Source organism: Sceloporus occidentalis, unplaced genomic scaffold (genome assembly GCF_023333645.1).
Source record: "Sceloporus occidentalis isolate IW3139 unplaced genomic scaffold, rSceOcc1.0.p SCAF_8, whole genome shotgun sequence".
NCBI lineage: Eukaryota > Metazoa > Chordata > Lepidosauria > Squamata > Phrynosomatidae > Sceloporus > Sceloporus occidentalis.
Genome location: NW_028316988.1, coordinates 54,466,363 through 54,489,717, shown reverse-complemented (window position 1 = coordinate 54,489,717; position 23,355 = coordinate 54,466,363). Strand labels below are relative to the sequence as shown.

General features: G+C 41.2%; 1 protein-coding gene across 3 annotated transcripts; it reads right to left on the bottom strand.

Moving 5' to 3' along the window:
- Positions 1–593: 593 nt before the first annotated feature.
- Positions 594–23,334, bottom strand: LAMP2 (lysosome associated membrane protein 2). 3 transcript variants are annotated; one of them, XM_089536731.1, is made up of 9 exons: positions 23,211–23,334; positions 19,298–19,416; positions 18,576–18,786; positions 16,204–16,365; positions 15,510–15,760; positions 13,699–13,818; positions 13,171–13,237; positions 11,523–11,690; positions 594–3,335 (listed from the first exon to the last, which is right to left on the bottom strand). In XM_089536731.1, the coding sequence occupies exons 1-9, from the start codon at positions 23,266–23,268 to the stop codon at positions 3,196–3,198; spliced, it is 1,296 nt and encodes a 431-aa protein (XP_089392857.1). In that variant the 5' UTR covers positions 23,269–23,334; the 3' UTR covers positions 594–3,195. The 3 variants fall into 3 exon arrangements, with proteins under 3 accessions (XP_089392857.1, XP_089392855.1, XP_089392856.1); XM_089536729.1 differs by lacking the exon at positions 594–3,335 and adding an exon at positions 5,260–7,148 and having other exon boundaries at positions 23,211–23,332; XM_089536730.1 differs by lacking the exon at positions 594–3,335 and adding an exon at positions 7,835–9,735 and having other exon boundaries at positions 23,211–23,332.
- Positions 23,335–23,355: the final 21 nt, after the last annotated feature.

Below are 23,355 nucleotides of genomic sequence, written 5' to 3'. Positions count from 1 at the left end.
GTGAGGTTATCCTCCACTGAGTGAGTTGTGGTGCTATACTTTCTTATACAGCAACTTATCCTTGTTATTGGGGAAAAGGATTAAAAGGAAACAATTTGCTATTATAACTAGTTAATGGAAAAAGGGATTAAAATACACAATTTGTTATTATAACTAGTTCATTTCTAAACTCTGGGGAGAAGTTGAAATGTGTGTGATCTGATGCTCATCAGCACCTATTAGCAAGGGAAAAAGTGGACACAGGACTTGCTACTACTAGGGTAGGAGTGGGAATAATGTGCTGCCGGATGTTGCTGGACTGCAATTCCCAACATTTCTTATTATCAGCTAATGGCATGAGCCTCTGAAAACTGCGGTCCAACAATATCTGGAAAAACTCATGATTCCTATCACTGTGTTAAGAGAACAGAATACTGAATCTGCCACAGACCCACAATTCCCAGTGCCATAACTGGAGTAAAAATTAGTAGGATATAGGGTTTCAGGATATCTGTATAAATTCTGTCTTCAAATTTGATACAGATACACAAGTCACATCTTGCATTGGAAAGATGGCCTGGCATTGCTTCAACAATTATTGACACAAAGTCTACTTAGGCAGTCATAGTGAACTTTATTGTTTAAACACAGACATATAACCATCTTCAGCAACCAATCTCTACATTGTCAAGAAGTACCAAGTGTAACTCATGCTCACTGTCATGCTAGAACATGTAAAGTGCTTGCTTATTTGGCAACTTGGGAAGAAATTCTTGACAATTCAACACTCCCTTAAAGAGTCTGACCCATTGAAGGGAGTGGCACTACCGTGGGGAGTGGTTATGAGTGAAATGCACCCATCAACAGGGGAAAAAGTGTCATGAAGATGCCTCCATGAACAAGATGCTCTGTCAGAACAGTGAGTCAAAAAGTGCAGGGAAACAGGCAAGTACTACAACCTAGTACTAATAAAAGACTGTGTTTTCTAAGACAAAAATCAAACCTGTTTAGTAGCATTTCTTGGATGCTTCCAATTTCCCCTGATGAGTGAAAAAGCTGAAACCAAAGTGATGATTAGGAAGCATGGCTTAAAAGTAACATTCCTCCCACCAACACCCAGCTTTCAAACTCAGAACTGTTTATGCAGCGGTTGCACCTGAGAAAAGCAATGCAGGCATGTGTTAAAATGAAAGCTAAATCACCACTGTCTTTGCATGCAAGATCATGCCTTCTCCATGTAATTGTCACAGCTTTCTTAGTTCCATCTGTCACTGTAGTTCTGTCTTAGTCACCTTATGCCTAGAGTGACAAGAACCTTTGAGAAGATGCAATGGGGGTTTACGGGCCAAGGTAACAGTTTGTTACATTCCACCTATGCTACCCCCTTCCCTTTATCCTTATCAACAACCCTATGAGGTAGGTCAGCCCCAAAGTCAGAACCCAGATCTCTCTAGTCCAACACTCCATTACAGCAAACTGGCTCATGGAACTTTTGCATCCCATCCCATTGCCTTTGATTATTTGAGCAAAATAAGACTGAATTACTGTGTGTATATGTGTGTGACTCCAACACACACAATGCAGGAAGACAGACACATGATGCACATCACAGCACAGAAACCTAGCAAGGGACAGTCAGTCAGTCAGTCCTTCCCCTCAGTTTTTTCATCTGACTATTCCTCTGGAAGGGAAAGTACAACTATTCCTTCATGAGGAGCTGGCCAGGATAGAGCCACTTGGCTCCACCTTCACAGTTGGAAGACATACAGGTTGAGTCTCCCTTACCCAAAGTGCTTGGGACCAAAATTGTTTTCAATTTCAGTATTTTGGATTTTGGAATATTTGCATATGCATAATGAGGTATCTTGGAGTCTACACATGAAATTCATTTATCTTTCGTATACATTCCAAAACCTGTTTCCTATTCATAGAGGAAAGGGAAGGGATCTTGTTCCAGCTATTTAAATCCAAAGCTCCCATGAGTGCTTCATGCTTTGAATCTTTGTCAAATTGTGAACAGTAATTTTATACATGCTGTTTTAAATAATTTTGTACATGAAACATAGTTTGTGCACACTGAACCCCCAGAAAGCAGAGGCGTCACTATCTCAACCACCCATGTGGTCAATTTTGGAATATTTCAGATTTTGAAATTCTGGATAAGGGACTCAGCCTGTACTAAAACCTATTATAAAATAATGCATAGTTGGATGAATAATTATACTTATATGTGAACAGAACATCCAGTTCTACATGATGCCTATGAAGATATTTGTGATGGGACCACTTTAGTTATGCAACATAAATACTTCAGGAGTATGTTTGACCAATACCCCATGTTTAATGGGCCTTTTAGCATAAAGACTCAAATCTAGACACATGTTCTTGAATTACTAATCTCAGCGGGATTTACCTGCTCCATCTGGGCTGAGTTAGTGACCTGGATGAATTTCAAATGTCCATTACACATAAAAAGTCCTATCTGCAATAGACAGCTATTAGCAATGTAAGACCCATATCTAAGTTTATACACTGCAAGAGGTAGCAGTGGGGAAATAGTATTACACCTGTCCAGTGATGCTATTGGTATTATTTTTTCTTAAAACAGGAGATTAGACACACCATTTCCCCAGTCCCACCATACATTGTACTGAAATTCCAATAGGTTCCAAAACTCCTTTCCTATTTAGAGGAGAGAGGGAAGGGATCTTGTTCCAGATATTTAAGTCCAAAGCTCCCCAGAGCACAATTCTTGTCAAATTATAAACAGTCAAGCAAACATTAGTTAATATCTGCTTTGAACAAGCAAAGTCACACTGCAGCTTTGTGCCATTTCCCAATAGTTTTAAAACTTTTATGCTTTCAGGACAGCCTCATAAGCTCTTCTTTTATTTGCTTCCCACTGCCACAATAGCTGGGGATGGCTCTAGGCATGGAAGTGGAAGGGCAGGTTGGTGAAAGGAGAATTCTTTCCAATGCTTCTTTCTTCAGAGAGAAAAATACATTTTCAAAAAGCAACTTTATCAAAGTCTGAAGCAGATGACTGCCTCGGTCAACCTTTTGCTCGCCCAATCATATGAACATATACATCTACCCTGCTTCCCTTCTTTCCTTTTTTACTCTTGGAAAATTATGAACTCAAAGTGTCTGTTAAGAGGCAAGAAAAAGCAAGACAAATAGAAAAAATGAGCAGCAGAAGCAGCAACAGAGAAAGGGTTATACAGCTTGGTAGCCACTGCTCTTTTTCCGTCTTCCAATCATGTAAAAGACAAACCCAACAATGAGAAGGAGGCCAACCAGCACACCCACCACGATGGGGATGATAAAGAGCAGGTCAGAACTCTTACACTCTTCAGCTGCAGAAAGATGGAAAAAAGCACAAAAAGACAGGAAGGGACAGGAAGTTAGTGAATAAAGCAAGCGTTTAAGGATAAATGGGAAAGGGAGATACCCAAATGATACATTTGCCAAGCTGTTCTTAATTTAGCTTATGATTTTCTTCTCCAGAGAAGCCATTTATGGAATACAGTATGTCTTAATTCCTAGAAATTGTTCTTGGGCTACGAATTACTGCATGTCAGCTCTTGGTAAAGGATGTGTCACTTACCTGTAACGATGGTTCTTCAGCATTCACCTGTGCACTTGCACATCTGCACAGACCCATATGCACAGAGACCACATAATAGTACCAAACCCATGTGGACCACTAGCTCTGGTGAGAGGCTCTGCACTGCCGTACTAGTCACTTTTCCTTTGTCCAAAGTGAAACTTCATTCTGCTAGTCATGGATTCTGGGATTTAGAGTTGGTAGGGTTCTGATTCCAGTAGGATGTGTATGGATAGTGAAAAGGAGGCTCAGTACAGCAGAGTGGAGCATTCAGTACCTCTAGAAGAGGCAGGTTTAGTATTGTCCTGGAGATAAGACAAACTGTTTACAAAAGAATGCTATAAAATATGTGAGGGAGCTGAAAAGAGATCAGAATGGCATGTCTGTGGCCCCAAGAGGAACTAGTCGGCTTTTACTTCGGATTAGTACAGAACCAAACTCAAATGAAGACTCTGGATTTTGGAGCCTTTCCTGTGGACAAGAAGGATCCCCTGTGATCCACAAGAGAGAAAGAATGGGGGATGCATACTGAAGAGACACAGTATCCTATGCCCAGATGGCTTTAAATCACTCTGCAAAACTCAGGTTCTTAGCATAGCCTTTATCCTCTTAATCTTCACCCCCACTGTGACCCAGCTTTATGCAATTGCATCAGCCATCACCAACCTGATTCTCTCCAAATGCTTTGAAATACTACACCTAGCATTTATGATCACTAACTGTGTTGGCAGGGACAAAGGAAAGTTGAAGGCTAAACTATTTGGAGGGAAGCAGGTTAGGGAAAGCTAACCTACATTCTCTCCTTCCAGTCTTAACCTCTCCTTTCCTGTTTCTCCACTATCTCTTTTAGACTGTTGGTTTGCTAGAAGCAGTTCTCTGTGTTAACTGCAGTGTTAACTCTGTCAGGCACCCAGCACATTGAAGATTAAGACCGAACAACAATATGGTACCTTGGAAGGTTCCTGGAAATCTGATCAATTGGCCCCATTACGTTTTGGGTCCAGCAACTGCTCCCACCCCTATGCTGGTGTAGGGAACATGTCAAAAATAAAACTTTCAAAGTGTTAAAATTGTTCAAAAGACTACAAAATGTTACTCTCCCACAGCAAGTCAAAATCTCCAAATGTAAAAACAGTTATCCTATTTCTCTACATCAGTGCATAAACTTCCAGGTTCTTCCTTTCATGCTCTCAAATAAAGACCAAAATAAAGACCAAAAACACCAAGACAGCCTGGGTGATAGGTTAAAATTTGGCTTCCCCATCAATTCTGCAAAGAGAGGAGTGGATAGTCATCTATGACACAATTAATGCTGCAAAAAGCAAGAGGCTAGAGTTTTAGAAACAATCCTGGGGAAAATGTTTTTAAGGGAGGCCTGTGAGAGAGAGACTCCCCATCCATAATCACCAAGCTTCACCCTCACAGATGCTTGAACTATAAAGCAAGCCATTTTATTTTCACAGCTTTCAGCTTCTGAGCAGAGCTACATACATGGCCATCCAGAGTTTAATATTACAACATCCTTGTTTTTGTAAAGATAAAAAAACTTTTTTAAAAAGTCAGTATATTAGGTTAGGTGTCTTAAAGTGTTTTTTTTAATTATTGTCTTGAAATACTTCGTTGTGACGGCCCAAAGCCACACTGTCTCTGCAGAACTGAAGGCTCTTCCAGTAAAAGTTTCCAAAAGTATTTTTATTTATTTAAAACCTTGTATTTTATTCTTTTGCACCAAGAATGATTCCAAAACAGCCCTTTCAGTAAATGGTTCATAAGTACAGACTAGTGGCTGCTTTTGCACACAAACCATAAGTTATAATGTGTCACAGACAAGCAAGAATAAGCCACAATGAACCTAGACTCATGGACTTACTCTCCTGCCCTCTTTGTAGGAGAGAACTGTGGCAGCGTCCGTTTCCATTTAACCTCAGCTTCCTATGTCATCTGAACAACGAACTGTGGTTAACTTTTAATTATGGTTAGTTTTAATAAGTTAGCTTCAGAAACCATAACTATAGTTAATGTTAACCAGCATTTGCTTCTTCAGTTGATAGGCTGCAGCTAATGAAAAGTGACAGTTTCTCTGTGCCTTCTGTGGCCTACAAGAGGGCATGAAGCAGAGGGAGAAGCAAGCCAAAGATTCATTGCTGCTTGTTTCTGTATGTCATGCTAAGATATTGGTTTTTTAAATGATGCAGATACATCATTTAAAAAAGTCAATATATCATATTTCTAGTGATTGTATGCACACATTATTTAAGACACTCCACAGCAAAATTTGAGACTGTTCACCATCATCACAAAGCTACAGCCTCCTATTTATATCATGCCACCTGGTACAACATCTCAACAACTAGGGAAACTTCTTAGGTTTAGACTGGGGGACGGGGGATCCAGAAAGCTGAAGGTGAAACTGAGGCATAACAAGACATTTGGAAAAGTTAGTACATTCAATGCGGCTGACGAAGCAGGACAGAGGGTTGCCATGCTCTCATGTTTTTAAATGCGTCTAGAGGTGCCCCAAAACATGCAGCCCTTACTTCACAAAATCAGGATGTGATCATTTATTCTGGATATATACTCCCAGTTTACCATGGAGGTTGGCTGAGAACCATCCCAGTTTTCCAACAGTTTGAGTAAGTCCTTTTAAACACAAAGCACTCAAGGAGCTTCCCAAACAAGTTCATCAAATTCTACAGAACAGATCACAGCTTGTCTTTCAAATATAATCAAAGCATACTCACTTTACAGTACTTTGTTTTGAATGAGTGTAAATTTAACTGTAGTTCCCTACACGCCATGGCTTGCACTTTACCAGCCAGACTAGCGAATGTGTGGCTCTGCTGCTTCCTGTCTTTGGATAGTTTTTCCCTCCCTTTCCTAGTTTCACACTCCATAGGCACAAACACAAACCATGGTCAACATAAAGCACAGCCCCGCTATAAGTACAGATGACTTTAAAAAAAGACCATAGTTCTACTCACTGGATTTTTTGTTTTCCAGGGAACCATGTCCCACACTGGCAGCAACCAAATGCATCAGAAACAAGATAAACATGGTGAAATGAGAGAAGAGGAAGTGTGAGCTCACATGGTTGATTCCCGATTTAGACATCATGGTTTGTAGGAAAGTCAGCTTTAATACTGAGCCAGGCCTCAGAGAGCACAATACTGACACGGTGTGTAGGCATTGCGATGGCCTGCTTTACAAATGTGTGTTTTGCTTACATTAGAATTCACAACAAGGCACTTTATTCTAATGAAGAGCCCACTCAGCATACAGTAACCTTCTGTCTTTAAACCAACATAGGTAGCTTTTTAAAAAATAGCCTCTTTTTAAACATGTACATGGCAACGGCCAACTCTTCAGATGCATATCACTCCTCAGCAGTGGAAAATGGAAATGTTCAGCTCAAATTGCTTTTAAAACTGCTCATAGCCAACATAATGACGAGTTTTGCGGCCAAAAAAATAAGCCATAAGAACCAGCAAAATTAATCCTGCCAGAGCTGCTCCCACCACAATGGGCACAAAGAAGTTGTCCACATCTGGGCTGCAATCTTCAGCTGGATGGAAAAAGGGTAACAGGAACAGTTAAGCAGGTGAGCTGCCTTTTCAGATGACAAAATCATTGTGCCCCTTTCCCATCTAGGTGACAAAGCATGCACTTCTTTAACATTTCTTCATTGCAGACACCAAAGCAAAGGAGAGGCCTACTTTCACTAGGTTTGGCCTGTGCTCCTCCAAGAAGTTTTGTGCCACAACTCCTGTCAACTCCAACAAGCATGTTCAGTGATCAGGATGATTGGAGTTGTAGGTGAAAACATATGGAGAGACCCAAAATGAAATATCTGTACTGGGTTAGATCCTCTTGTCAAACATTCTATTTCCAACAGTGGTAGATTAATACTTTTGTGAAGTCAACTATCAGGACTATGGGGCATTGCCCCGTCCCTGATCTCTCTCCTGCACCCATTATTCAGGCACAGAACTCTGAACACAGATACCATCACACCTAAAAGTTACTGAAAGGCTTCTTAGATTTGTGTAATCCTCTTTCAAAGCCTAAGCCAGGTGTCATATAAAGTGTTGAAGACACATCTTCTTCCTAAAAGCCCCCCCAACTAGATTAACTCCAAACTTTGACCGGGGGGGGGGGGGGGGAGGGGACCTTCCAATTTTGCTATGGGGTTATAGTCCTAGAAAAGCAATCCTGGAAAAGCTTTCAATTAAGCAGTATGACCAAGCTTCCTTATGAAGAGAAAAATCTTTATTAAAGCATTGTACAGACAAAAATCAAGTGCCTGTGCAGAAATACAATTAAAGGAAAAGACAGTGGTTTCAACAGGTTAAAAGCAGACATTAATGTTCAGGTGTTTACACAAGCCAGTTACTCTGAAGCAATAGTACAGATTTTAAGTTGAGAAGTTCATGTGCTTAGCAGACGTGTTGCCATACCTTCAAAATGAAGGTGTACACTTGTCATGCTCTTCTAAAACACTTTGGGGAAGCTATGGCTGTCCTAAACATCCACTATGGCATATGTGCAAGGACAATTGCTATTGACAAATACAGTAAGCTGGCACATGTCAACACAAAAACAAACATGCATAATCATCAAATTACTGGGCCATAAACAGGGTTTTCAGATAATTTTTTTCAAAAGTGATTTTGAACAACAAGCCAATAGTATTTTGAGAAAAGCAAGTAGAAAAATGCAGCATGAGGGTGACTATCTTGTTAATCTTTCTAATACAAGCTATAAAAGATGATTTCAGATGGTTGCAAATGAAGTTTTGATTTAAATATCTCCTTTGAGACAGTTTGGGCTAGAGCATCTCTTTCTCTGTTCTGAACATAGACAATTTCAATCTCAAAAAAAAGAGGTGGCTCATTTTTTGCGGCAAGTTTTCTATATTTAGGGCACTAGTTATTGCAGAAACTATGGCTTCAGTGTTCTTTGAAACAAAATGGGAACTGAGCAGTAGTACTTAGTTTATGGCACTTGCTTGCAGCCAAGCTGTACAGTGGGAATTTACACCTTAGATATGATCTCTATCTCTTTATATGGTGCTGTACACTTCAAGAAGGCGCTCACTTCAAGGGCAGTAGTCCACCACCAATCATGTTTTAAGATGCATGGCTATACATTCAAGTACATGGATCAAAATGCTTCTCAACTACTTCAGCACACAAGCAGTATGGACAGATTTAAAAGCTTCAAGGCAGCATCAGTGGCAGCAATTAAATCTAAAAGCCTTTAATAGTAAATCCAGACTTTACTGTACAAACTAAGGACACTTAAAAAGAATTAGTAAGCTCTTATTCCCTTTTATTTTATTTTTAAAGGGCAAGTAAACTTAACAAATGGTTCTTCTTTTTTTCTGGCAGATGGCAGTTGGCCAAACCATCCAAATCTCATAATGAGGCAATATTTAAGTTTACAAGCAAGTTACTATTGCAATGGTAACAGTAAAGCAATGCTTGTACATCCTTGTCCTGTATTATTCAGGCTTATCTTGGGCTAAAATGGCTGTTAGGAGGTATTATTCAGTGCCATGAGCTGGAAGAGTGCTATCTAATCACTCTGCAAACTCCTTAGCAAATGTTCTTGAATTGTAGGCTACAGTCACCAAGGTGGTCAGGTTAGCCTTCAGGTGTAAACAATGGAAGGTACAAAGCAACAGGAACAAACCCCAGATTTTCTGTATTGCTGTAATACTCTAGCTGAGTCAAGTCAGATATTCCCTTTTCAGACTGTTACCTACTTACATCATATACAAATATTTGCAAGATTAACTTTAAGTTAGTTTTGCCACATGCTCTAATCTGTTCCAGTTAATTTTAACAAATCCATATTTTGTTCAGAAGAGGTATGTTCTTCATCATGATTTTTTGGGGGGCAGCTCCACATTTTTAAGGACAGAAATCATGAATTTTAGGTGTCTCATTTCCATCTAGGAGCTTGCACGTGCTTTATCACAACCAGAGTTGATGGTAACAGTCATTAGATTTACAAGGTTTGATATCCAGCATAGCTTTTTCTTCTCCCAATTATGTAAGCAATCACTATAATCACAATCAAGCCTGCAAGAGCAGCACCAACTACAATTGGGATTAGAACGGTGTCATCATCCAGCAAGCACTCTTGCGCTGTAGACAAGAAAGGTGGCGACAATGAAAAAAGATGTTTGCCAAGAGCAATGCTACAGAATTACAGAGGCAAGAATTAAAAACCCAAGCTCTAGCATCTAGCATCTTGTTTGACAGGGCTGAATGGTCATGACATGACAAGACAGAATGACAAGAAAGAGACTTTAGGTAACTCAATTTATATGATTTTGCTATAAAACCAGGAGCATGTCACAACGGATTAGTGATAAAACCATCCCAACAGTTTGGGCCAAGGGTGGGCAACTGCAGTGGGACTGGAGCTCACATTTAGGTATTGGGGAGGGGAGTCGCATTAAAACAATTAAATTCTGACTATTACCTTTTCAGGAAGGAGAAATGGGAGCGTTGGGAGGGACCAACAAGATTTTTGTTGAAAGGTTAAACAAAGAGGATTTAAAGCACAAATTCAAGCAAGAACTGATGGAAGGAGGGGTGGCAAGATTGCTTCTGGGAGTTGAGGGAGCACAGACAGGGAGGAACTACAGTAAGGGGGTGAAAGGAGGGGTAAGAAGCTGTGAAAGTGTCTTGGTTGCCGCAGCAGACAACTGATAGTGGTTATTTTAAGTTGTGAGGGTCTCTCAGCTTTTGCAGGGCAGGGTCTCCAGAGGCTTGGGGGTGTACAGCCTAATGTGGCCCATGGACTGCACTTTGCCCACCCCTGGTTTAGACAAAGGGTGTATGTTAGTTACAGATTAATTCTCTTTCAGTAATGGAACACATGTTCATCTAATCCAGCAGTAACTTCAATGGGTCTGAAAAGTAATGCCATTTCCCCATGAGACCCACTGTAGCTTGTGTCCCCTTTATTGAATTATTAAAAAAAAGATGTAATCAGGAATTAATCCCCACCAAATGTTATGCTTAACCATGTTTTTTTTCTAAAGCACAGTTGTGTATTTTACCTTACAGAAAACTCAATTATCTCTCTATTATTTTATTTTATTTATTTTTTGCTGGGAGGGCTCTTATGCTGCATATTTGTTGTTCTTCCCTTGATCAAATCCAACTAAAATCTTCTGACAGTAGTAACAAATTTAAAGGATGCAACTCAAATGTGGGTGAAAATAAAGCTGGACGTGCTTAGAAATAACCAATGCCGTTACTTTAGCAGTCAGTTCATGCCTTAAGTAGTGGACTCAAAGCTTTTGCAAGCTGACTGGTATCCATTTCTAATAGTCACATAGGAGAATCTGCCATTGTTTACAGCAGGATATGTGCTTCATTTGCTATCTTATTCTTTTACAATTCATTTGTCCCCCTATAAAACCAACCTTTTTTTAAACAGAATTTTGTTTCATAGCCTTAAGACCCACTGTTTGTACAGTATGCAAGTACAAACAAAAGCAAACCCAGTTGATATTATACTACTGAAATAAAAAGATTCTGTCAGCTGACTGACTGCAGAGTTTAGTTCTTGCATGAGGTCACACATATGAGAATTGCAACTAGAAGAGGGCCATGCCTCATCTTCTAGATCAAGTCTTTGGTGGGTACAAAACTAAACCCACTGGCACAGACTATACATTCCTAGCAGTAGTTCCAGATAGCCTTTGTGAGTCTGCATTTCCAGCTCAGTTGCCATTCAGCTATTGTGCAGAATGCAATTACAACACAATAGGACAAAACTCTGTCTAATTTCTGAGGTCAGAAAATCACTTTTGACCAACTAAAACAGCTAGCTGATGTCCAAAAGGTTTCATTGCTACTTAATTTCAACCTTTAAATTCAAATGCTCCTGAAATCTGCCTCACAGGAGGTTTTCTTACCTGCAGCATACTGGTTGTCTTTTACATCAAAAGGCTGAATCTTTAAGTCGAAGATATTCATTTTATATCCAGGAGTCACAATGAGAGTTTCCTCTTTTTGGCACATATATGAACTGCCAAGAGATGCTTCCCAATAATTGAGACTTCGATTTGCAGCACTAAGTGTCGCTAAAGAGAAAGAAGCAGTTTCATATGAAGCTTGCTTGTAGTAGTTTAAGCCACACTTTATTTTTGAAATCACTACCAGAGTAAGTGTAGTCATAACTGTGTTCATGATCATTTATTTTAAGCTAATTGCTTTTAAGGTTTCCAGTACATCATGAGGAGACCTAAACTGAATTTTAAACCACGCCAATTGTTAGTTTAGCCTCAGATGGTAGTAAAATGTCTTTCTCCACCCTTTTTGGATAGCAAAGGACCTTGTTAACTCTGTGTGAATGCAAGAAAGAGAATCCAGGACACCGTTTCAGATAGCACTTACTATGTATACTTGTGTATAAGTTGACCTCATGTGTAGTTAAGGGCAAGGGCCAAAATTATGGATTTTGATAAGACCCGTGGATATGTTGAGGATAAAATTTAGGGGCATGTAACAAAGGATGTAAAAGGCAAAGCAAAGGAAAACAATGCAAAAGAACCTACAAACTTCAGGCAGACATAATTGTTTGTACTCCCCCTAAAGTTTGGATGGATAAGGAGGAAACTACAGTAAATGGCAGCTGTGTGATGTGGGGGGGAAGTGACCAGGCACAGGTGGGGCTAAGAAAACACACACATGTCAAAAAAGATTTAAAGGCTAAGCAAAGAAAATGGCAACTACATTAGCAGTGATTACATCCTTTAACTCTCATGTGATAACATTGCCTGATTTTATCCTAGAGAAGCTGGCAAACATGCACAAATGTCTTATTCAAAGCCCAATTCCTTATCACTGGAATCCCCTTCTCTGAGCAGAATGGTGAAAGGTGAGAGCTTAGTCTATCCCAAGAGAACCTAAAAGAAGCACTGACATCCTCTACATTCTCAGTGTTTTGAGAGGAAGTGTCAAAAACTGCCACTGCCATTTTCCCACTCAGACATTTAAAAAGGCCAGAAATGCCACCGCAGTACAGAGAAGATTGGTGCTTCTTTTAGGTTCTCCCAGGATGGACTAAGCTCTCATCTTTTGCCACTCTACTCAGAGAAGGGGATGGTTCCTTTTTTGATAAGAATTAAGGTACATTGACCAATGGATAAATCAACCCAGTTTTCTTAATCACTTTTGGACTAAAATTTCTCAACTTATACACGAATATATACTGTATTCCCACCCCTTTTGTAGTGCTTGTTACATTGATGAGAAATCTATTCATTATGGCTGAATGAGGTAAAGAGTTCTTTTGCTACTGTTATAGCACAGATGATGGCAGACAATAAATGGTAATCACCTCTTCATAGGGGGAATTGGGATTATTGTGCCCCCCCCCAACACTCACATCTATTTCCCATTTTCGAACACCTAGAAACTGTAAATTCAAGTCTGACATTGACTTTTTTTGGTTCAGCCCTAGCTAACATAAACATAGAAAGACACAATCAAAGTGAATTGAGAAGTTATTAATTAGAAGCCAAACAGAAGTCCTACTTAACTGTTTACAAGAAATCTTACCATTCCGAGATTCAATAATAGTGATGTTCACTTCTCTCAGAAAAAATGTTTCAGCACTTGTGTTTTTCTGTGTAAGAGGAATTAAATCACCAAGTTACATATGCAAATGAAATGCCTTTTAAGAAAATGTCTATTTTGGTATGAAGATCCAGGCTCTATCTATAGGCCACTACTGGCAGTAAAGAGTGAAGAATCTGACATTACAATTGCAGACAAGGCAATAGCTATTAAAAACAATACAATATAATATACAGGCAGGTGAAACCATTGCCTCTGTCATGCAAAAGGACATGCCCTCACCCTCATGTACCCTAAGAGTCCTGTATTTATGTCTGACAGGTGAGGCAGCTGTGCTATCTGGTGGGCAGTGCCTTGGTCCAGCAAAGAGCAGAGTCCCACTGGTTAAACGGAGGTCCAAAGCAGCAACGAACTGCAACTTCCTCCTTCCTACAACCTCCAGATGGTCTCTATGGCCCCCTTTCTCTGATCAGCCTAACACATGCATGTACACAATAGAGAGATACTTACAACAGCAAAGACAAATTCAACCCTGCAGCTGCCATCAGTCAATGTGAGTACAGAAACTGAACTGCCACAGCTACCACTAGCGACAGTGGTGTTTGGATTGTAGTTAATTACCAGAGGAACCTGAAAGTATTTTTAAAAAAGAGAATTTTCTGGTCATGTAAAAGCTGATACCATTTGCTACTACTATTTAAGTATGAATTGAACAGCAGAAAGCAGTATCAACTCTAAGAAGCTTAGGCTCCCTCTACAGGTGAGATATGCAGCTACAATTGTGACATATCAGGAGGAAAAGCCTACTGTCCAAATTAGGGCTGGATCCACAAGAGCAAAAAAACCTCTACTCCATCTCCAGTGCTGTTGGAACACATGATGTACAATTGTTTTCACAGTGAAAGCACTTCTTTTAGGCTTTAATACATTTTTTACTCTGCAGTTTCCAGGAAGAAATGTTTTTCGCCTGGTGTTTTGTACGCCGCCAGATAGGTGTGATATCAGGGGGTGGGGTAGTTGGGGGTCAGGATTGGCAAGTGGCATCCTCCACCTGGCAAGTGTTTCACCACCTTTTGCTCTTCCATGGTGGATCTTCCCAAAGAACAAAAACAATCTCTGGCACAGATCCAAATCGAAAGTCTGCTTCCATTGCACATCAAGCCCAGGAGTTGCTTTCCCTGCTTCGGAAAAGTCCTGGCTGCCAGAACCACTTAGAAAGGGGGGCAGAGAGTGGAGGGGGGCTGGAGAAGCAGCACAAGCCAAACATCATACTGAGGAGGAAGAGGAAGGGGAGCTTGTTCTGTAGACACCGATTTTAATTCAGTTAAGGATTAGGAGTGGAATAGGAAGCAAGCGAAGAAACATTTTTTGTTTCTCCTTCTCCTTGGGGTTGCCTGTGTCAGGAGACATTTAAAATTTCCTCAGTCACTCACAAAGGGAGGAAGTGGATTGGATGGGGGAACCATTATCCAGTAAGAGTGCAAAGTGGATGGTAAGACTGCTAAAAAAAGGCTATTCATTGGTAGGTTTATGTACGCTGGGAAGCAAAACAAGCCATGGAAAGAAATACCATTTTGTATTGATTTGAATTCAGCTAGGAGGGATGTGTGGCAATCAATACAATTTGAGTCTGGATTAGAATCAGTGTGGTGTAAATGGAGTGAAATCTGGGCAAAATACTCTGTACTGGATCTGGATTATTTTGCTGATGTAGATTAAGCTGTGGATACCCTTTTTAGAGGCATTTTTACAGTTACATTTATGAGGATTATCACACGGAGGCACTTACCCTAATTAAATAGTAATTAAATTGCTGGCAAAACGCTCCAGAAGTGTGGAGGGGTGACAACTGGTCACGCTTCTGAAGCGTCATTGAGGTGTCCCGCTTCTCTCCCGTCGATAAAGGAACTTGTGTTATTGAAGAAATGGCGGCTCTGTGAACGCTTTGGAGACGGGAGAGAAGCAAGATGCCTCAATGACAATTTAGAAGCAAAACCGGCTATCACACCTTCACGCTTCAGGAACGTTTTACCAATGGTAAGCTTCCACGTGATAAGGGCCTATGACACAAGACATGGTTCCCCCCCTCTTTCCCCAGTCATACTTCAGACCATACAAGCCAGCAGTTACAGCTAAGGGAAAAACACCCTTTGTTTACTTTATGCAACCACTTTAAAATGTTAACTTTTCTGTGGCTTTAGTCCGATTTTCTTGCTTTGTCACCAGTGTTAAATAGTTCATATTTTTAATGCATTCCTTAGCAATTCATGTTTTGTTTTGTTAGCTACATGCTCCAAATAAAACAATTACTATATATGAACCTTTTGAGAGATGTTCAGCTGCAGAGCCATGGTCGCCAGAAGACAGACTACAGTATTATTGGTAAGAGAATAACTTCCTGTGGCAGGCCTTTCTATTGGCTGAAGGGTGGGTAAAGGAGGGAATGTAACTGTAGTGGTCGTAGGCACAGTGGTGGTATTTGTAGTTACTTGTGTGGTGGTAGTCTCTGGCGTGGTGGTGGTGGTGGTAGTGGTGGTGGTGGTAGGCATAGTATCTATATCACATACAGTCTCTGAAAAAGAGAAATGCACATGTTAGCAGCAATGGTTTTTAGTATTTTTAAATGCTCTTGTTCTTCAATACGAAAAGCTTACTTATTAGCATAGCTTCTCCCATACATATAAGATTCTAGTTTATACAGAAAATGAGACAACTGGCATAAGTCAATTACCAACAAGGTCACAGAGTCCAGAATTGATAATACCAAAGGAAAAACCCCACATGTATTCAAAACTCTAATCATGGCAGGTATTAATTTGTTGAAACAAGATAACAGAAAATGGTACTACTGGGTTTCTAGAAGGAAGACTCAATCTTAGTAGTTTTCAAATCAGATCTGTACTACTAGACAGAGTATCATAAGTTATCAAAATATATAAGTTGACCACATTAACTATTAGAGCTTTTTAGTAGTTTTGAAAATGTTAGAGACAAATTCTTGCAGAAGATACTCACTCTTGCTACTTAAGGAGCCATCCTCAAGAAACGTCTGCAGAGTGACATTCCAGATCTCTTGCGTAATATTGTCAGATTCAACAGACTCCATATCATGACAACTGAAAACTGTATATAGTTTAACTGGCTGCACAGGATACTTTACAGCAATGGTAATTGGTCCTGTGAACAATACAAGATGTTTCAAAATTGCAAAGTGATGCTTGTGAATATTGCAGCCCCTTGATGTATTTCACACACAATGCAGTAATTCCTATATCCTTTCTCCTAGTACTGTTTGCATACAGTTAGAAATATAGACAGCTAAAGATTACTTTCTGTTGAGACTATTTTTAAACCAACAGTATCAAGCTGGGGATGGGGGCAGGGAAAGCTTTGCTCTTGTTTTATTTGCAAGGCAGACATTTTACAACTCTTTGAAATAAGAGGTTGCCATTCTCAAATTCTTGAAAAGAACCACCATTAAGTCCAGGAGAATATACCTTGTGACAAAAAGCTCATATTCCACATGATGACTAATCAATATATCATAGAATTCAGAGACACAGCTGTGTTTCTCTGAAATATCAGTATGCAAATGTAACTTGTAGCACTTTTGAGATTTAGCACTTTTGAGACTGTGTGAAAGAAGCTGTTGCATAAGCTTTCGTAGACTTGATCTACTTCCTCAGATGCATGCAATAATATCTGCTACAATGTGTCATAGTTCTGGGTGATGACACCCTTGCTCAAAACAGAAATGGGCTGCGCTATAGGATAAGAAAATTTATTTTGTACAAGGTTACAAACTGTGCCTCTAAGACGGTATCTATGGCGGGATACAGTCCGCCCAAAAAAGGGCAGTTTGCCGCTGCCTCCTTTTCTGCTGGTGGGAAGCCGCACTGGATAAACCACACGGTTTCCAGCCGGCGGAAAAAGAACCTGCAAAAAGCGGGTTCCTTTTCCATCGTGCTTGCGATGCCTAAGTGCACAAATGGCGCACTCGTGACGTCACAAGTGCACCATGACGTGTGGACGCTAAGTGTCTGTTGTGTCAAAATGGTGGTACAGGGTGCTGCCATTTTGACGTACAGAGTACGTACTAGGGTTAGGGAGCGTCTGCATGGTGCACGCTCCCTAATCCTAGTACCGCCGCCGCCACGCCACATTTTTGCCCATCTGTGCTCCAGTCCTTAGGACTGGAGCATTGCTTTGGTGCAGCTTCCAGCCTCTTAGGATTCATGCAGCATTTAAACAGCATACTCCAAAGTGACCCGAAACAACTTTATTTTGGCCTGTCTGTAGGGCTCTATAGGCCTCATTATAAACTACACCATTAGTATATAGCTAGATCAATATTATATTAAAATACAGACTTTATAAAGCTCTGGTTTGTTATCTTTTACATTCTCCCTATTATTTATATCCCAGTTTTCTCCTGGTATAGGAACTCTTAAGCCTTACTTAGGGCCCATATAGACTGGCCAAAATAAAGCTGCTTTGGGTCACTTTGGAGGTATGCTGTTTAAATGATGCATGCATCCTAAGAATCTGGAAGCCGCACCAAAGCCATGCTCCAGTCTAAAGTGACCCGAAGCAGCTTTATTTTGGCCTGTCTGTACAGGGCCTTAGATCTTTAAATATGAAGGGTATTTGTAGATAGTTTGAAACTCAAGTTCTCTTTTGCCTGGTCAGTCTAATTATATCTTACCCACTTCAGGGAACAGAGCAATTAAGAGTACCAAGAACAAAAATTACATAAAATGGATTATAAGGCTAAACACCTAATACCTTTAAGAGATGCCCACACATCTCTGAAGCAGGCAGATTCTATCTTGGGTGAGTCCAAGATGATACTGTTTTGTCTTAGGGGATCAAGGCAGCATGACCATCTTAGCTAGAGCTTCATGTAGGCTGCAATTATGCAGGCATGAAGCAAAAGCATTAGTAGACAAATAAGATACAGATGCCACAGGAACAGGGAAAGAAAGAACAGAAGGGCGTGGAAAATGTCTTCTGATGTCTCTGAAACTTGTGCTCCCATGGAAGGAGTCACAGATTCAGTATCTGCATTAATTCCTGACAAGAACTAAACAAATGAACTGTGCAAATTAGTTTGGTGCAAATGCATATGGATTATGTAGACTGAGAATTTTAGGATTTAATTTTTTTAAAAACAGTATTATTAATATTTTCAGCAATGGTTTACCGAAACAATACACAAATAAAGAAAAATATGAACAGTGGCTAAAAGCCAACAAACTGAAACAAGATGGTACTATGCAAGATGCATTTAATGTAGGGAAAGGACAGTAATCCTACCAAACAGCCATAAGAAAAGCTCCAGTACTGGAAACAGCTATGGCAAAAGCAACTTGGAATCCACTGCTTACCTTTCCTTTTGGCATCTGGAAATAGCTTAGTATCATTGGTATTATAGGTAAAGGAAATTATTCCTTGGTAGGTGTTTGATGTTTTAGTGAAGCTGATAACCCACGAATGGCCTTCTTCAAACTCCAAAGCTAATACTGGGCCATATGTTTCATTGCCACAAGTGCTTCCATCATACCTCACTTCTGTGGGGAGCATAAAAGCTACATTTTTCTGAAAAATGAAGACAAAAGTTATTGAACATTACTTAAAGGAGATACATATCAGATTCATGAAAGTGCCATTAACATGTTATATTTTAGTTTTGGAAGGAAATTCTCACACAGCTATTTACTTTGCTTCATTTTGGGAGATCCTTATAACCTAAGGTCAAGTCTATTTAATGCATTGGTTTTAAATTCCTTTCAAGTAGAACTATAGGCATTAAAGTTTTCCAAAGACATAAAACAGCCAGTGTGATATAATGACTGGGAAGTTCAACTAAGACTAGGAGGATTTATATTTAGATACCCACTCTAGTCAGAAACTATCATAGCAAGTAGATGTCCCTCAATATGCTTAGGTTACTATTTCTATCCAGCTTTTCCCCCAGTTTGGAACTCAAAGCACCGTACAATAAATTAAAAACATATTGTTAAATATTCACAACAAAGTACATAATAAGCTATCTTGGAATAGATGGTAAAACTCTAAAAGCCAGAGTGGAAGAAATACCAATACTTACATATTCATTCCCTTCAGATTCATATTTTATTGAGATGTTCATCTTCCATTGTGCAAACAGACATGTAACATTATCATCATCTTTCACCTCTACATCCAAAGCATTGGTCTGAAAAAGAACTAGAATATTGTTTGCTTGTAAGACAATGTTAAAAGCACTCCGGTTCCATTCATGTTGCCTAGTTAGCTTAATACTTCTAACATTTCTGATCACGTTTATTTCAAATAAAGTTAGGAGTCAGCATATCATTGCAAACAGCAGTAAGTTACATTGTTCAACGCTAACCTGTTCCACTGCGATTGTCTGCAGGCCACTATCTTATTTACCACTCTATGTTCAGGTGAACCACCAAGACAGCAATACTTCTTTTGCCGTGCCTTTGGCAGTCATAAACATTCAGTGAAGTTTACAGCAAAAACGTAAGCCATAGTTCAAGCAGTGGCTTTCTGCCTCCAGGGAATTTTTCTACTAAACGTCGGTGAGATGGGACTCAGTTGTCTCCAACTTAGGGCAACCCTATCATAGGGTCTTCTTGAAAAGATTTTTCAGGTGGCTTGCCATCTTCTAAGCCTGAGAGAATGTGACCTGCCCAAGAATCCCTGTGGCTGAAGAGGGATTTAAACTCTTAGTCCAATGATGGTGAACCTTTTAGCGGCCGAGTGCCCAAGCTGCAACCCAAGACCCACTTATTTATTGCAAAGTGCTGTGTCCCTCTGGCTTTCTAGTAACAAACTCTGTGCTGGGGCAATGGCACATGTGCCCACAGAGATGGCTCTGAGTGCCACCTCTGGCACGCATGCCATAGGTTCGCCATCACTGTCCTAGTCCCTCAAACCACTACTACACCACACTGGCCTCTGCCTCCTAATTCCAACAGAACACAATGGAGAGGATGTGGGAACGCAAAGAGATCTTTGACACCATCACACTGGCTTCCAAGTCTATTCAAAGTGCTGGACTTGACCTAGAAAATCCTAAACAGCTTATGGTCAAGATATCTGAAAGACTACCTTCATCGATCTGAGCCTCTCTGAAATGCAAGATAATTAGCAGGGGCCGCTTTACGTATTCGGTTGCCTCATGGAATTCGGGTGCTGGGGACATTTGGGAGGACTTAATCTATACTCTGCATCACAACTCTGAAACTCCCTTCCAAGGGAGGGTTTTTAATTCCCCTTTTATCCACTGCCAGCAGTCAAGTGAGTCTCCGGAAGATTTTGGCCACATCACCTGATCATATTTATCTTCCTCTACTTTTGCTTGTGCTTGCTAAGATGTGTGAAAGTGTCTAAGAAGGTAAGTCCTTCCTTCCTTCCTTCCGGAGAAGGGATTAAAGAACTCCAGTGGGAAAAAGTAGCTTAAAGGGTCACAGTATGTGTAGGTGAGTTGGAGAGGAAAAATCCTTGGTATCAAGAGTCCACGCTGGAGACCTATAGGAAACACTTCAGGGCCAGATCATCTCACCAGTTCCCTTCTCACAGCTACTTAGGGTTCTCCTATGGAAAAGCAGAACTGTTCAAGTGAAGAATGCAGGCCATCTGTATTTCTCATATTTATGACTGCAGAAAGTATTACACAACAGATAACAGGCACACCTCATTTAACAAAGCCTCTGACAAAGAAGCTTCATTTGGCAATGTCTTCTTATGGCTAGCCAGCTCTCCTTTTCCTCCTTTGTGTAACTAGAAGGGCTTGTGCTCACACTGAACTGCTTTTCGTTTTGTGGTTCAGGAACCTATTCCTATTCTTTCCGTGTTATTGCTGCCTCTGGCCCCAAAGATCCTTTTAAAGAGGTCAGTCCAGGGACACATCTACTGCAAACACTTCAAGTTTTACTAACTACCGGAACGAAGTTTCATACTATATTAGAGGGTTACAATTAGCATTCTGGAAGCAAAGCCACAGTTTGTTTTAAACATTTGGCCTAGAACAAACTGCTCTTGCCATTCCTTGAGCACAACACACTGCTTCATATACTTCTCAAGCACTCTTAATATTAAAAATGCAAATGTCACATACAATACATGAAGAGCAACTTTCAAAGCGTTTATGTCAAGGAACATAGAGTAAGCGTTTCATACTTTCTGAGTATTTCTTACAAAAGAGAAAACGTTGGTCAGTATTCTCTCATGTTACAGACATGGGAGGCATGATGCAAAGGGACGACTGCTATCAGGAGGCCCTGAATAATATTTCTGGCCAAGCTGACATTACAGCAAGGGGGAAAAAGAGTTTGTTTCTTTTTGAGCAATGACTTATGTAGGAAGATATAGCAATCCTGTTAGACCTTTTTGCTTTAGGACTGGAAATTCCAGTCCAAGATCGTTGTAAGAAACTACTGACTAGTCGTATTTCACCTTTCGAGGGAAAAAAAGCAACTTCTCAGCCAAGTAACAGAAAGGAAACTTTGTATATATAACTTGAGGTTTAGGAAATGAAAGCACCAACTTTTACTTTTGTTTAAGAGAAAGCACAACGTTAAGAGTCATAGGCTTAGTAAGCATGGAAAAAGTGTCCTGTTCTCTACTGAGCCTATGAAGGATTTGGACTTCTATCTTTCTTTCTGGGATTGGCAACAATGGCAGACCTTCTTTGTGCAATCTATGAGGATGCTGTTGGGTACAAAGGCTCCTCTGAAGCCTTTCAGCGAAGGACAGACTCATGTCCAAAGGTCTGAATTACAGTTCCATCGCTCTAACAAAAATCAGCTGCAACAGCTAAGCTATATTATTGATTCATTTCATTTCTTTGCCTCCTTTGTCCCAAAAAAGGGGCTCACAAGAGACATCACAATAACAATTGTAGGCTTTTTAAAACTGAGAGCAAGTGTGGCGTAGATTGGACTAACTCAGAGGGTCTGGGTTTTTCATTTTTGTTTGATCGTTGATTCCCAGAAGGTATGGCACCAGCAAGGAATGCCAAAAGCTGTTTTCAGAGGAAGGCCATGGCAAGCCTCCTCTGACTTAAATCCTGTCAAGGAACTCCTATGGCAGGCTTGGCATAAGCCAAAGTCAAGACCTTGGAGCTGCAGAAAGCAACTCATTTGTAAAGCACTGGGAGGTGGAAGGAGTCCATGGTAGGCTTAAGATCCGTTGTAGTGGTTTGAAGGCTGGCCTATGCCTCTGGAGACCTGGGTTCAACCATGATAAAGGCGCTCCCTTGGAGAGCGATGGCGTCTCCTCCTCTGGAGGCCTTGAAGCAGAGGCTGGATGGCCATCTGTCCAGGGGAGGCTTTGCTGGAGAGGGGGCTGGGCTGGATCAGGGCCCTTCTTGGGGGGCTCTCTTCCAGCTCTGTGTCTCTTGTGTGCCTTCAAGGGGCCCTAAGAGCAGTGCCAAGTGTGGGGCTACAGCTCTGGAGAGCAGCAAGGCAATGGCAAAGCCCCTCTGAGCCAACCTTGCCCAGGAGGCCCAAGGCAGGCTGGCCGGCCGGAGGGTCGCCATGAAGGCCCTGTCCCTCGGAAAGAACTTCCCAAGCAGCCCCTGGGGCGGGCAGGCAGGCAGGCAGGCAGGCAGGCTGTCAGCTGGCGGCCCGAAGGCAAGGCTGGTGGCCGAGAGCATGGCTGAGCCCTGGGCCTTCTTCAGGGACTGGCAGCATGGGCGCCTCTGAAGAAGGCCTCCGCTCTCCAGGATCCGAACCCAGGCCCTGCTCCAAGGCTCTGCCTGAGTCGGAACGGACCCAGGAAGGGCCCCCGGCCTCCGTCTGAAGCCTTGCAGGGACGATGTTGCCAGGAGGACAGAACCCACCGAAGGAGCCCAAGTGCGGCCAGAACAAGGGCTTCCTCCCAAGGAGACCCGCTTTCTGACCCCTTTGACGGCCTTTCTTTGCAGGAGCAGCTAAAACCCAGCTTTGGACTGGGACCTGAGTTCGAATCCCGAACCCGCTTTCAAACGAGACTTGAAGGGCTTCTCTCACCCAAGACGAAGAGGGCGAAGCCGCAGCCAAGGGGCACCCGAAGGCGGCGAGGAGCCATGACGCCGAGGGCTTCTTCGGTACTAGCGGCCTCCTCTCAGCTCTTCTCTCCTCTTCCTCACCTGACCGTCCGACGCAAACCGGCGGG